This window comes from Neovison vison, chromosome 2, assembly GCF_020171115.1.
Source record: "Neovison vison isolate M4711 chromosome 2, ASM_NN_V1, whole genome shotgun sequence".
Lineage (NCBI taxonomy): Eukaryota > Metazoa > Chordata > Mammalia > Carnivora > Mustelidae > Neogale > Neogale vison.
In genome coordinates, this window is record NC_058092.1 from 40,573,416 (window position 1) to 40,586,942 (window position 13,527).

The 13,527-nt window shown below is 35.6% G+C and overlaps 1 protein-coding gene and 1 pseudogene across 1 annotated transcript in view; both read right to left on the minus strand.

Moving 5' to 3' along the window:
- FAF1 (Fas associated factor 1) overlaps positions 1 to 13,527 on the minus strand; it is a 475,350-nt gene that overhangs the window by 147,342 nt on the left and 314,481 nt on the right. Inside the window, exons 9-12 of the mRNA XM_044238202.1 lie at positions 11,209 to 11,304; positions 3,871 to 3,997; positions 2,822 to 2,885; positions 1,781 to 1,862 (exon numbers count right to left, since the gene is read on the minus strand). Of these exons, the coding sequence (XP_044094137.1) occupies positions 1,781 to 1,862; positions 2,822 to 2,885; positions 3,871 to 3,997; positions 11,209 to 11,304 (369 nt within the window). The remainder of the gene's footprint in view (positions 1 to 1,780; positions 1,863 to 2,821; positions 2,886 to 3,870; positions 3,998 to 11,208; positions 11,305 to 13,527) is intronic.
- LOC122898508 lies at positions 12,549 to 13,356 on the minus strand (annotated as a pseudogene).

Here is a 13,527-nt window from a genome sequence, read left to right on the forward strand (position 1 = left end):
ATAAAAAATGTAAATAATTAGTTTCAAATGCTGCTCTTTTATAAATGTGTGGCAGTTAAACTTTTGAATTTATTAAGGCTTCTATCTTCATTAAAACTTTGGGATGCTTGCATATGAAAGAAGCAAACATGGCAAAATTTATTAGTTATTAAATTTAGGGATGGGGATTTGGGTGTTTATTGTGCTATTCTTTTTACTTCTATATTAAAAATTGTTTTAATAAAAAGTTAAAATATTGTAAAATGTAATTAAGCAAATGATCATATAACATTAAAAGGTGAAAATAAGCTATTTTAACAAGATTATAACACAACCCAATAATATTCAATATACACAAAAGTTTTCATCAAAATGTATTTAAAAATATGGAAAAAATATGTATCATGAAGCTAACTGTTAATCTGTGTTAGAATATTTTCTTTTTGCTTTTCAATATTTCCCAAAAACCTGTATTTATATAAACTATAAACATGTATTATTATAAATATTTATTTCTTCAAAAATGACATCCATTTTATAAAAATTTAATAGTTAAAACACAGACTAACACAGCATTTATAATAGGCTATTCCACTATTCTTAGGGTAAAGAAGAGTTTGTTTTTCTTATTCTACTTCATTAAATCATCACTGATTGCTCTAAGTTTGATTATTAATTACTGTTAGTTTTTAAAATTTGTTTAAAATGAAATTTTCTTTAGGTCAGGGTTTAAGATAAACTAGAAACTAGAAATTTCAGAGCCTTCCTTGTACTCAATTCTCAAAATTCCCTCTACTTCATTTTCATACTATTTCTTCCTTCCCACTCTTTTATTTCCTTCATTCATTATATAGAATATAATCATTCAATATATAGAATATTTACTAGGGATGTAAGGTACAGTCACTGCCAAAGAGAAAATCAAATCTCTTGAGAAGACATATATACAGAGATAATGATAATGATAAGCAATGTGTTAATTGTAATTAAGATGAGCAGAGGGTATCATTACAAAGGACTAAGGGTGAGTCCAATTGTATGATAGTTGAAGAGTTAGGGACAATTAAGTGTCAGAGAGTAGAAGTTAACCAGGTAAAGGGCAGAATAAAGGCATTCCTTACAGTGGAGAAGCATGAACAAAGAGTAAGATTATGGGGAAACAAAAACGGTACATCATTGCTAGATTTATTAAGTGTAAAGCAGGGGAACAGGAGAGCTAAAGTTGTGCAGATAGGTAGCAGACAGATTACTGAGCTCTCCACTGCTAGGTCAACATATAAAGAGTGATTGCATAGAAACTTCTTGCTGAAAATGTATCTTCTGAATTCTTGTTATAAATGCCAATGTACTTGACTTTAAGATCACAATGCCCATTTCTATATTTTTGTTGTTTAAAGTGGCTTCTGAGAGAAAAATATTGTAGTTATAGATATATACTATTAGATGGAATCATATTGGGAAAAGACTGAAAGACAAGTCCTTTAGCAAGAAACTGTCAATCACATTAACTGAAAAGAACATACACATATAGCCTGGTCCCATGTCTACTACCTTTTTTCCCCCTACAAAAACACTCCTGTTTCAGAGCTTGACAAGGCCATCTACAAAGAGCCAGTAATACCCTATTAAACTACTGCCCCTCTGAAATGGGAATCTTGGTGATGATTAAGCTGGTAGATGAACCACAAACAAAATCAAGTCTTTAATCTGAAAAAAACAGAAAACATTAAGCATTGCCTGAGGCCTGGTGGTAAACCTAGCTGATACACTTTTTAATTACAAAAGGTAAGATTGCACTTACATCCCGGGCTTTCACATAGAAGGCCTCTTGAAAAGCAGCTTCTAATGAGCCAATAAAAAATACAGGATGGCAGTCACCATATCTATAGGAAAAATTATATCTATTAATTTAAATACATTTCAAATTTACTTCAAAGTTTCATAAGTCTAATCACCATCTTTAAATAAATGTTGGGACTACTGTCTCTTAACTATAGACCAAACATTAAAACGTTTCTTTATAAAGGCTTGGTAATGCACTTCATTAGTTCTTAGAATTCTTCTTGGCCTATAGTGATAATATTAGAATACAAGAATTTTAAGTACATCTAGCAAATGGATTCAATAAGTGCTACAAAACCATGCCATTTATAAGCAGCAATTCCGGGTTATCCACTTTCATAAGATTTTCCTTAGAGTAACCTTAACTTTCCACTTTATTAGTTTATTTATTCTGGAAGTCCAACAGAGAGGAAAAAAAATTGTATCTTGCAAAGTTTCCAAATTATACTACATTAGAAAACAGAACTAAAGAGAAATATCATTTACATGAAAATTTAGGGATAAATATTTAAATCCTTTTTACTTAAATACCTTCTAAGAATCTCAAATGCATATAAAACATTTTATATTAGACTCTTAAAAGAAGAAATGTTGATAGTTTCAAAACAAAAAAGAAAAAATGTGCTTATATTAAAAATTTTAAATTATTTTTAAATTTTACATTATTTTAAAGGATATTTTGTTTTTCTAGGATATACCAAAAATTAGTATCCTATAACCTACAGACTTTTTGTGAATACAGTCAACATATTAATTAGTGACCCATTTATTTTGCTTCTGTAAAGATACAGAGATAAGATGATAAAGTGGCATAAATAGCTTACTATTATCTGACATTGAATAGGATGTGTTAAACTATAAGGACTAAATAAACTGATAAATGTATCCTTCGAATATTGTATAGAGAAATTAAAGACAATCTATGACTAAAATTGCTCCAGAAAAATCACAGTAGTATTAAAAGAACATCAATTTTATATAGTTAATGTCCTAACCCTACCTTGAAGAAAACTCTGCTGTAAATTGTAATAAGGCATCTCCTTCATTTTCTGCGTTTTCTGGCACTAAAAAACAAACAAAAGAAAAAACAAAAACAAAAAAAACAAAACAAATAGACACAAAAAACAAACCACATAACATCTAATCCCACATATAAGAAATATATTTAATCAATAAAGAGGAAAAAAAATTAAATTTTAGCTTCTGTGATATATTTGAGGAGACATTTTAAATTGACAAATATTAGAAGATTTCATCAAACCTTAAAAAAGAACCTTGAAAAAACTCCAAGCTCATAAATTTTGGAAAGCCAGCTGACACAAACCTGCTAAGCATTTCAAGTATGTGCCAGTCATCAATTAGGATTTCAGTGTTTTCTTAAAATGACATCTTGTGAATAAATTATATAAAAGGATCTCAAGTTATTTTAAAAATCTCATTTATAAGGAAGATGGTTACCTTTAAGTAAATATCATATCTATTTCTGCCCAACGGAGTTTCCTAACTTCACTGAGTAAATGAGCCATTTAAGGATTTATTTTAAGAGTAATTTTGCATATAGTACTTCCTGTGATTCTACAGTATATATCTTGTAAAGTTAAAGAGAAGGAGATGGCACATTTAGTTTACTTTTTTTTCCTTACAAAGGTGGTACCAGTGAATGGAAAAATAATATAACTATTCTTAAAACTGGTATCTCCACTAAGATGCGGGGGAAACAAGTACAGTCACAGAAAATATAGCTATTTGTTTATCAACCTCTAGATTTAAAGTAAAGAGAAAGACTCATAACTAATATTTATGTGAAACATAAGTTATACATTCCCTTGCATTTTTAATGAATTTTACTAAAGCTCTGGGAATTGCTAATCTTAATAAAATCAAAAGTCAAGAGGCTCTGGGTCTAATGAATATTGTGCCTGCTAGCTGTATGTTCTCTCTCCAAACCTGGAAAGTTAATAAGAGATTTTTAAGTTCATTGTTCTTTATAAGTTTCTGCAGAAGGAAGTAGAATTATAGTGCTGGCCCCAAAGAGCTATTAATACTCACTCATTGGAGATTTTCTCAGGGCAGATGATGCCATGCCGAATACTTCTCCATCATCCACCCCAAATTCAGAAGCATCTTCAAAGTCATCTCCATCACTATCACTAACCATATGAACATCGGTGCTTTGCTATTTAAGAAAAGTGCTGATTAGTTTTATATGAACTTTAGGAATCGAATTCTAAAATATAAGTTATGTAATCACAATACGACGCTAGTATTATAGTAGTTTTATTAAATAAGAAGCATTTGCTAGAGTAAAGCTTAATTTTAAGGCTAACATATATTTCTTTTCTTTTCTCTTCTTTTCTTTTCTTTATTTACTTGATAGAGATCACATGTAGGCAGAGAGGCAGGTGGGGGGTGGGGGAAAGCAGGCTCCCTGCTTAGCAGAGAGCCCAATGTGGGGTTCGATCCCAGGATGCTGGGATCATGACCTGAGCTGACGGCAGAGGTTTAATCCACTGAGACACCCAGGCACCCCAAGGCTTACATATATTCCTAAACTTGCCGTGATACCCCTTGGCTAAAGATTGGAACCTGAGGGAAAATGAAGGATGAATACAACTCATACAACTGTTTTATCCACAGAACACAGTACACAATTCAGTGCTTAATAAATATTTGCTCAGTAAATGACGAGAGGGATATAATCAGGTCAAAGACAAAGCAAGCTATATGTGTCTTTTAAAAAGCTCACAGTAATCTCTATTTCAAACTTGCCACTTCCTTACTGCAATGGCTCTCAAATTGTTCATTACTGGACTATGGTATACTATCCTCAGTGTTATTGGAGATAACATGAAATACACTATATAAAAGCTCTTTGTAAAGTGCAGGCTATTAAAAATGAGATATGCCTCTAGTCAATAAACATTTATTGAGAATTTACTACATGCTGGGCACTGATAAACACGCTCTGTTTATTTTGTCTTCAGCAGTATCAGTTGAGATTTAAAGTAACAATTAAAAACATCAGATTCAAAATATGAACTAGGCTGCTAATCTCTAGGTAAGAATGGAATCTCAAAAATACTGAGATCCAAAACATCCAAACTGTGAATACTGACAAATATTTATGCCTTGGATGAAAAGGGAGTCTCAGCAAGGTACCTGGTAAATGCCTATCTGTACTATGTTCAATAAATAAAGTCTACAAAGATTATTTAATATATGAAATTTCTATTTTTTAAAATTTGGCACTATGCACTTAAGCTATGGAAATGGGGAAACTATCTGATTCTGGTCTACGCAAAAGAGCCTAACTTAGAGATAAGAATTTTCCAGAAAAGCATTAAGAGAAACTTAGAATCAAAGTCTCATAAATCTTGATTAGAGAGATGTTAGAGGTTAGCTAGTCATAAAAATCATAGATTTTAAATATCTTCTTATCAATCGTTTTCAAACTTCTTTCCACAGGGTTACCCCTCTCCCCTGGCCCAAGCCAAAATATGTAAAATTACAGTGCATACAATAGACAAAAGTAAGAACACTCTGGTTGATGTGGGGAGAGGCCAATGGAAGTCTAATGCTCCTCCTAGGCTTGGCCTTTTCTTTCTTATACCCCTTTGATAGTTGGGTTACCTCTGAAGGGTGGCTCGGACGGTTAAGTGTCTGCCTTCAGCTCAGGTCATGATCCCAGGGTCCTGGGATCAAGTCCCACTTCGGGCTCCATGCTCAGCAGGGTCTGCTTCTCTATCTGCCTGCCACTCCTCCAGCTTGTGCTCTCTATGTCTCTCTCTCTTTGACAAATAAATAAATAAAATCTTTAAAAAAAATTAAAAAACCCTTTCTCATTTCAAAGTAGTAAGGGTGCCTCCTCTACAAAACATCTATAGGACCACTACTGTGCTTGAATTCCCTCTGTGTTTCAGGCACGCAAATATCTAGAGCATGAAGTTCCCTAAACTTTGAGACTCTGATTTCTTAAACAGGTGAAGGTGCAGGATCTAAAAAGTACATTACATACTCTTGTAGGATGCTAAGCCAGGTTCACAGGCTAGTAGAAAGAAACAAAGGTCCAATATGATGAACTTTGTCACATTCTCTATCAGCTAAGCTATCATCTCAGCCTTCACTTCATCTTGCCTAACATTCACCCTTCCCTTTAAGAGGCATCAGGTTTTAGGGTTGGAAGACACAGAGATGAAAAAGAATTGTTCTATATATCATCTTTTTTTCTCACTCCTTTTACCTTACTCCCCCACATCTAAACTCCTTCTCCTAATCTAGTTTTTAATCAAATAGTAGCCTCTTTCCATGACAACAGAACTTTATATATATCATCGTAAGATAGTGATTTTAATCTCGTACCTATGTAACTGACTCATTATTCATTTTGTGTTCACAAAGTGTACAGTTCCCAAATCTCTTCAGACCCAGAAAGCAAAATCCTACAACAACATCTTCAAAGGGAGTTATCTAAAAAGCCAATTTTGTTGGAAAAAGTATATTTCAAATATGAATTATTGAAGTATCTGCAAGAATGAGCTACTTAATTATGTATAAGGAACTCCCAATCTCTTCACATTTTCTTATCAGCCATCTAACAGGTTAGGAAAAGCTTTTTCTAAAAAATGAGATAAACAATCTTTTTTTCATTAATGTTTGCAGATGAGAATACATAATCTCTTGGCTCAGCCATGGCAGCCTTAAAACTCTTTGAATTCAGAGAAGTTATTTACTCAGAATTTGAAAAACAGCTAAAAAAATTCATGATTTTATTTTGGCTATTTATCAGCATTCATTTATTCCCATTATCATTTAACAAACATTTACAAACCCCTAGAAAATGCCACACTGCCTAGACTTGTGTGAAAGATACAGTCTATATTCTCTTAAGGAATACTATATAATATATACAGATAATTATAATACCAAGTGTTAAGTGTTATGACAGGTAAGTTCAGAAGAGAACATTTAATGAACGGGGAATGGGAAAAATCAGAGCAAACTTCCTAGAGGAGAAAGAACCAAACCATTTGACACAAATTTAGACTCTACATATACTCAGCACTAAGGCAAGCTTGTAACTGAAGCAGATGTTCCTTCCACCAACTACTTATATCAAATCAACAGGTTAAAAGCTAGGGATACAGAGACAGATAAAACATGGTTCAGGCCTTCCAGAAATTCCCATTCCAAAGAAAGACATAAAAATATACTTATTTGAATATTCAAAAGGAAAGGGTCATAAAAATCACAATGTATAAGTTCATTTGGGACAGTTTCAAAGAACAGCAGGTCCCTCAGTGATTAGAATGAACAGTTTTGGCTTGGATTGGCAATGATCATTAATATGGGTAAGAAAACAGGTTTCTGGGGAGATATGGTAAGTTCAATTTTTTTTTTTTTAAAGATTTTATTTGTTTATTTGACAGACAGAGATCACAAGTAGACAGAGAGGCAGGCAGTGAGAGAGAGGAGGAAGCAGGCTCCCTGCCGAGCAGAGAGCCCGATGCGGAACTCGATCCCAGGACCCTGAGATCATGACCCGAGCCGAAGGCAGCGGCTTAACCCACTGAGCCACCCAGGCGCCCCGGTAAGTTCAATTTTTTACACAGTGAATGTACAGTGGGCATGCAGATGGAAATGTTCAGAAGTAACCTGATTACTATTTAGCTTGTCTGCCTCAGGTGAAATACCACATAGTTATAGTAGGACCACAGCAGACAAGCTAAATACTTGTCTCACTTGGCTTCAATTTAAAAATTGAAATACAGATTTTTGGCAATTATCTGTGTTCAATTTCATTTTATTAGGTATAAGATCCTTTATGCAAAGACTTTGCTTTGTTCACATCCATATTCTGACTCCTACATCAATACCAGGCACAGAAGGGCATGTAATCAGAACTTCTCAAATGAATACTGAATGAATATTTTCTGTCACTTAAACCAAAACCTAGGTATCATTCTTTTTTTTTTTGTAATATTTTTTTTAAATTTCTTTTCGGCATAACAGTATTCATTGTTTTTGAACCACACCCAGTGCTCCATGCAATACATGCCCTCCCTATACCCACCACCCTGTTCCCCCAACTCCCCCCCCCTTCAAGACCCTCAGGTATCATTCTTATCTCTCCCTTTTCTCTCCTCCCACAGATCCTATCAGTAACCAGTTCTAATTCAGGATCTCATTATCCTTTAACTGTGCTATTACAAAAGACTCATATCTGAATTTTCTGGCCTCCAGTCTTCCTTCCCTTACATCTACCTTCTGCACAGCAGCAAAGTACTCTTCTCTAAAATGTTATTTGGGGAAAAGAAAATCATTTGTCACTTAAAAGCCTTCTATGGCTGCCCAGAGTTCAAGTTCCCAACTTGAGCTGTAGACCCATTCACCTTCACCTCACTCTTATCTTTGTCTCTCACTTTACTTTGCACGAACACCACCAAACTGTGCTCATCTCTGTGCATACACTATATGAGATCATGCAGTTTCCTTTGAATGAAATACTATTTCCATGTTTCTTCATGTGGCTGACTGGGCCTCATTCTTTATAATTTGATTTGGATATAAGTTCCTATAGTCTTTCTTTCTCTTCTCTCCCAACTTGTTCCTCTTCCTTTTTCCCCTCTCCTCCTTCTTTTTTAAGAAATACTCACTCACCAATATTTATTTTGTGGCTGGTATATGCCAGGTACTACACTAGATGTTAGGGCTACAGAAGTGTGTAAGGCAAACACGGCTTTTGCTTGCAAACATTCTTGAGTGTTATGCCTTCAAGCCCCACAATTGTGCCCTAGTATCCTGTGCTTGCTTAATTTTAACATTATATAATATGAAATTACCAGTTTATATCCATCTGACCAGCACATAGTGAGCATTCAATAAATGTTTCCTTAAGTTACTAACTAGCATCTACTACACTGGAAGGTTTTTTTGTTTTTTTGTTTTGTTTTGTTTTAATCTTAGGGCACTCCCCTCTCTTCCACAATCAACTGAGGACTGGACAATTCTCAAGAAGTCTGAGTCAATGGGCCCCTATCTTGTCCCATTCAAGCAGCTGCAGAAAGGAGAGGAAGGTATTAGCTAGGTACTCATATATAGAAAGATCATTAAAAGAGGGCTCAGGAGCAAGGGAAGGCTGGGGAGGAAAGAAAAATGGTGAATTATCATTAAAAAAAAAAAAAATACTTGCAGGACCAGAAGGAGGATGTAAGAAAAAGAATTCCCCTAGCTAGAGGACACATAACTATAATCCATAAAATTCAAAGCTTAAATTTAACTACTAGTCTTACATATCTTCTTCCTAACTCAAGGCTTCAATCAATATAAAAAAGGTAATTGTCCTGAAACATGAAATCATGTAGGAAAAGGGTTAAAAGCAGAAAAAAGAGAAGCAGAACCATTGGGTGGAAGATACAAGGACACAGGTTCCAGTTATTTAAAGAAGATATCAAGAGACAGCTGCTCAACAATAGAACTGGTTGCCTTGTTACTGGAGATAAAACATAGGTGTATTTTGAGGGGATATTTTGAGTGAGCTCTTTTAGCATAAAGACTGTGGTCCTAATGATGAGCACCTAGAAGACATTAAATGTTTAAATGAATGAGGGATGAATGGATAGAAGAGGGGAAATAAAATTTTAAAAATCCCTTCCAGCTGTATAATTCTATGGCAGCATAAAAGCCCGAGTCACAGTTGCCCATTTCTCACTAGCCCCTTAAAAAGGTGATATTTACAGTTAGCCAGGGAAGGAAAAATAATGGTTTCATCACAAATAATCACATTTTAAGATATTACCAAGACTGCGGCTCTTTCAGTTTAGCAAAGTCACCTAATTCCACTCTACCTTCTTCTCTAACCTAAACAGTATGCCAGCCTCATTAACACTATTTCTTACTGTATGGGATTGACTTATTTTTGCTGAAGGGACTACCCAAATAACACATATAATGGTGAAAGTGAGAGAAGGAAATAAAATGAAGTGAAATGGGTATCTATCATCTTTCAGAGCACAGAAATGAAAATTTGGGGTGAAGCTACCACATTTTAATGTAGTAGATTTATCCATTATAGGGTTGAAGCACAACCTACTTTAGCATTAGAAACACACGCCCAAGAAAGAAATAGTTTAGTCAATTATTTCTGGTAATTTCTGCCAAGCAGTGAAACTCAAAATCATGTTTTCTTTCAAGATGATTAGTGAGATAAAATGCTGAATAAAATGGTGTGGGCTCTTTAAAGGAAATTAACATTTTTAGAGGCCTAAGAAAACAGTACAGTAACATTTGTAGCAGGGGAAAACCCTTTCTTCTTTGTGGATTTCTAAAAAAAAAAGTTAAAAACCAGAATTGCAAATTATCATTTTCACAGGATGATCATGGACTAGAATGGAACTTATGCAGTCCCATTTCCCTTTCACATATTTAAGTGATATAAATGCATTTCAGAGGATAGGTGGAGAGGTCCTGTGGCAGCTTCTGTAGTGAGTGTCCAAAATACAGTCAGTTTAAATAAAAATTCACAACCATATTTTGTATAGACTGTAAATGGAAAAAGGTTTTACTGGACTGAAAACACTGAGTTAAATAATGTTCTCCTGTGCTATTTAGTTATGACCCTGTCACATACACTTTTTAAGTCATGGTGATGAGTTTTCTTTAGCACATAGTAGGAGGTCCATAAATGCTTTTTAACAGATAAATTGTTATGTCCAAGCTATCTTTCCCATTACCTTATAATCAAAGTCATAGTTGGACTCAGAGTGCTATTTGTAGCCATGGAAAAGACACTGCCTTTTAACATTGTTCAGACCCACAAAGATACACACAGGTACATCCTACATACAAACATATTCAATCTTATCTGCCCCTCTTCTCTGCTTCTATAGTATTCTATGCTCTATCACAGCTTTTAATACATTTTGCCATTATTATTAGTTTATTAATCTATCTCCTTGACTCTGAGCACGTTGGTATGGATATATTGTTATCCATCTTTGTTAAATAGTATCAAGCACAATACCTGGATCCTAGAAGGTGCTCCAACTCAATGAGTTAAAGGACCTTCAGGATCAGTCTTAATAAATGTACTCAATTATATAGTTGGCAATGAAGAAAATCCTTTGTCAACCTGTCAATTCTAAGCAAAACTCATTTCAACCAATCCACCTGAATTCTGTCTGATGAAACATGAAACTTATAGACCAAGGAGGAGCACATTAGCAATAAACTCGCATGAAAAGTTTTTGCCTTCAGGAATTACTGAGATTTTATTCACGCTACATTTACTTCACCTATTCACTGCTGTGGCAGATTAAAAAGAATAGGAAGTGGGCAGGTAGGTGGAGGACAGGCCTCCTATTCACCAAAAAGCTTGGCAAAAAAGCTTACCTCTTCGGACTGCTCTCTGGTCTGTGCAGGTGAAGATCTTCTGCCCACTGTAAGTCGATGGCAGGGATAGGATAGCCCTGATTCAGCAAGACACATCTGCAAAAACGAAGAATCCATCATTCGTAAACAAAATGAAGTAATGTCTCACAAAAGCTCCTTTAGATATTTTCTAGATTTTTTTTAAAATTTTATTTATTTGTTTGACAGACAGATTACAAGTAGGCAGAGAGGCAGGCAGATAGAGAGAGAGGAGGAATTAGGCTCCCTGCTCAGCAGGGATGCGGGGCTCCATCCCAGGACCCTGGGACCATGACCTGAGCCGAAGGTAGCGGCTTTAACCCACTGAGCCACCCAGGTGCCCCTACATTTCCTTTTTTAAAGATTTTATTTGAGAGAGAAAGAAGAGAGCTCACACACTCACACAGGAGCAGGGGGAGGGGCAGAAAGAGAGGGAGAAGCAGACTCCCCACTGAGCAGGGAGCCAGCCTGATGCAGGGCTCTATTCCAGGACCCATGGATCATGACCTGAACCGAAAGCAGACACTTAATGGACTGAGTCACTGAAGTACCCCAATATTTTCTAGATTTCTGAAGTTAGATTAGAAAGCTCACTCTAGTAGCTCCAATATTATGTTCACCAGGAAGGCTTTAAAATTTTGAAATTTTTCTGTATATGGCATGTTACAATAGTCGAGGTTATTATTATCATTATTATTAATATTATTATTTTGGCTTAAACAACTGAAATTTATTTTCTCACAGTCCTAGAGGTTTAAAATCTGAGATCAAGATGTCAGCATAGTGATACCTGTGTGGCTCACTCAGTTAAGCACCTGCCTTCGACTCGGGTCACAATCCCAGGGTCGTGGGATAGAGTCCCACAGTGGGCTCTTGCTCAGCGGGGAGCCTGCTTCTCCCTCTGCCCCTTCCTTCTCTTCCTGCCTGGGCTCCTTCTCTCTCTCCCTCTCTGACAAATAAATAAATAAATCTTCTAAAAAAACCCCAAAATGTCAGCAGAGTTGGTTTCTTCCCCCCCCAATCTATTTTTTTCTTTTGTTAAATTTTTTTTGAAAAAGATTTTATTTGAGATAGAGTGAGAGAATGAAGAGGAATGGGGGGGAGGGGCAAAGGGAGAGGCAGACTAGATTCCTGAGATCATTACCTGAGCTGAAGGCAGATACTTTACCAACTGAGCCACCCAGACACCCCTCTTTTATTAAGTTTTAATTTATATTTATTTTTTCTAGTTAGAAATATTTTATTTAAATGTGCCAAATAAAAACCCACATTTTCAGACCACAGGATGTTAATACATTCACATTATTGCTGTGAATTTAGAGTTATAATCCAGATCCATTTTGACCAGATGACAGAAATAACCTTCCTAGGTTATGCTTTACAGACATCACAAATCTCTTATAATAATGTAAATGAAATAACTTTTCCCTAAAAGGTGAACTTGAGAACTTCACTCTTTCAGGACATGCACTTCTTTGCGGACTTCCTGATGGGGAATAAATTCTCTTTGGAGGTGGAGATCTGGACTTTGGCTGCTTCTTGTATGTAGTGAAACAGACCTGGATCTTGACCTTGACCTTGGCCTCGACAGGGATCTTGATCCTTTTATAGAACCAGACCTAGATCTTCTGTGTGAAGGCTGATGTTGAAAGAGACACAGATCTTGATGGCTGAGGAAATGCTGACCTTGACTCCTTTCCCTGCTCCTGCTACATGAGCAAGAGTATCACCTACCTCTGGATCTTAAATGTTATCTAGACTGTGACCTGCTTCTCCTCTATTGGCTATAACGATGAAAATCATAAGCATAATGTCCCTTTTCACCACACTCATAGCATTTATCACTGGGATCAAAGGAATGTCGGGCAGGTATTCTATCAAAACTAGATCTCAAAGCATGCCTGTTGATTATTCAACTCCACTTCAGGAACCACAAATCACTCTCCCATCCAGCCCTTACACTGCATCTTTTGCATGTCTAGGATCTTCAAATTCCACATAGGCAAATCCTGGAGATTTTTCACAGTCCACGGTTCTGAAGGGACTATAATAACTGAAAGCTCTTTCTAACTCTCCTCTGCTGACACTGGTTCCCAGATTACCAACATACATCTTGGTATTCTCCTCCATACCACCTTAAGGTGATATGATGCCTGGCCTGCTTGCAGTGCCCCGGGAGTGAATAATACAGAAGCTGTAACACCGACTCAGTCGTCAAAGGTCCCAGCAGTCTAAAGTTTTTATTTTAATTCCAGCACAGTCAATATACACATTGTTATATTAGTTTTAGGTATACAACAT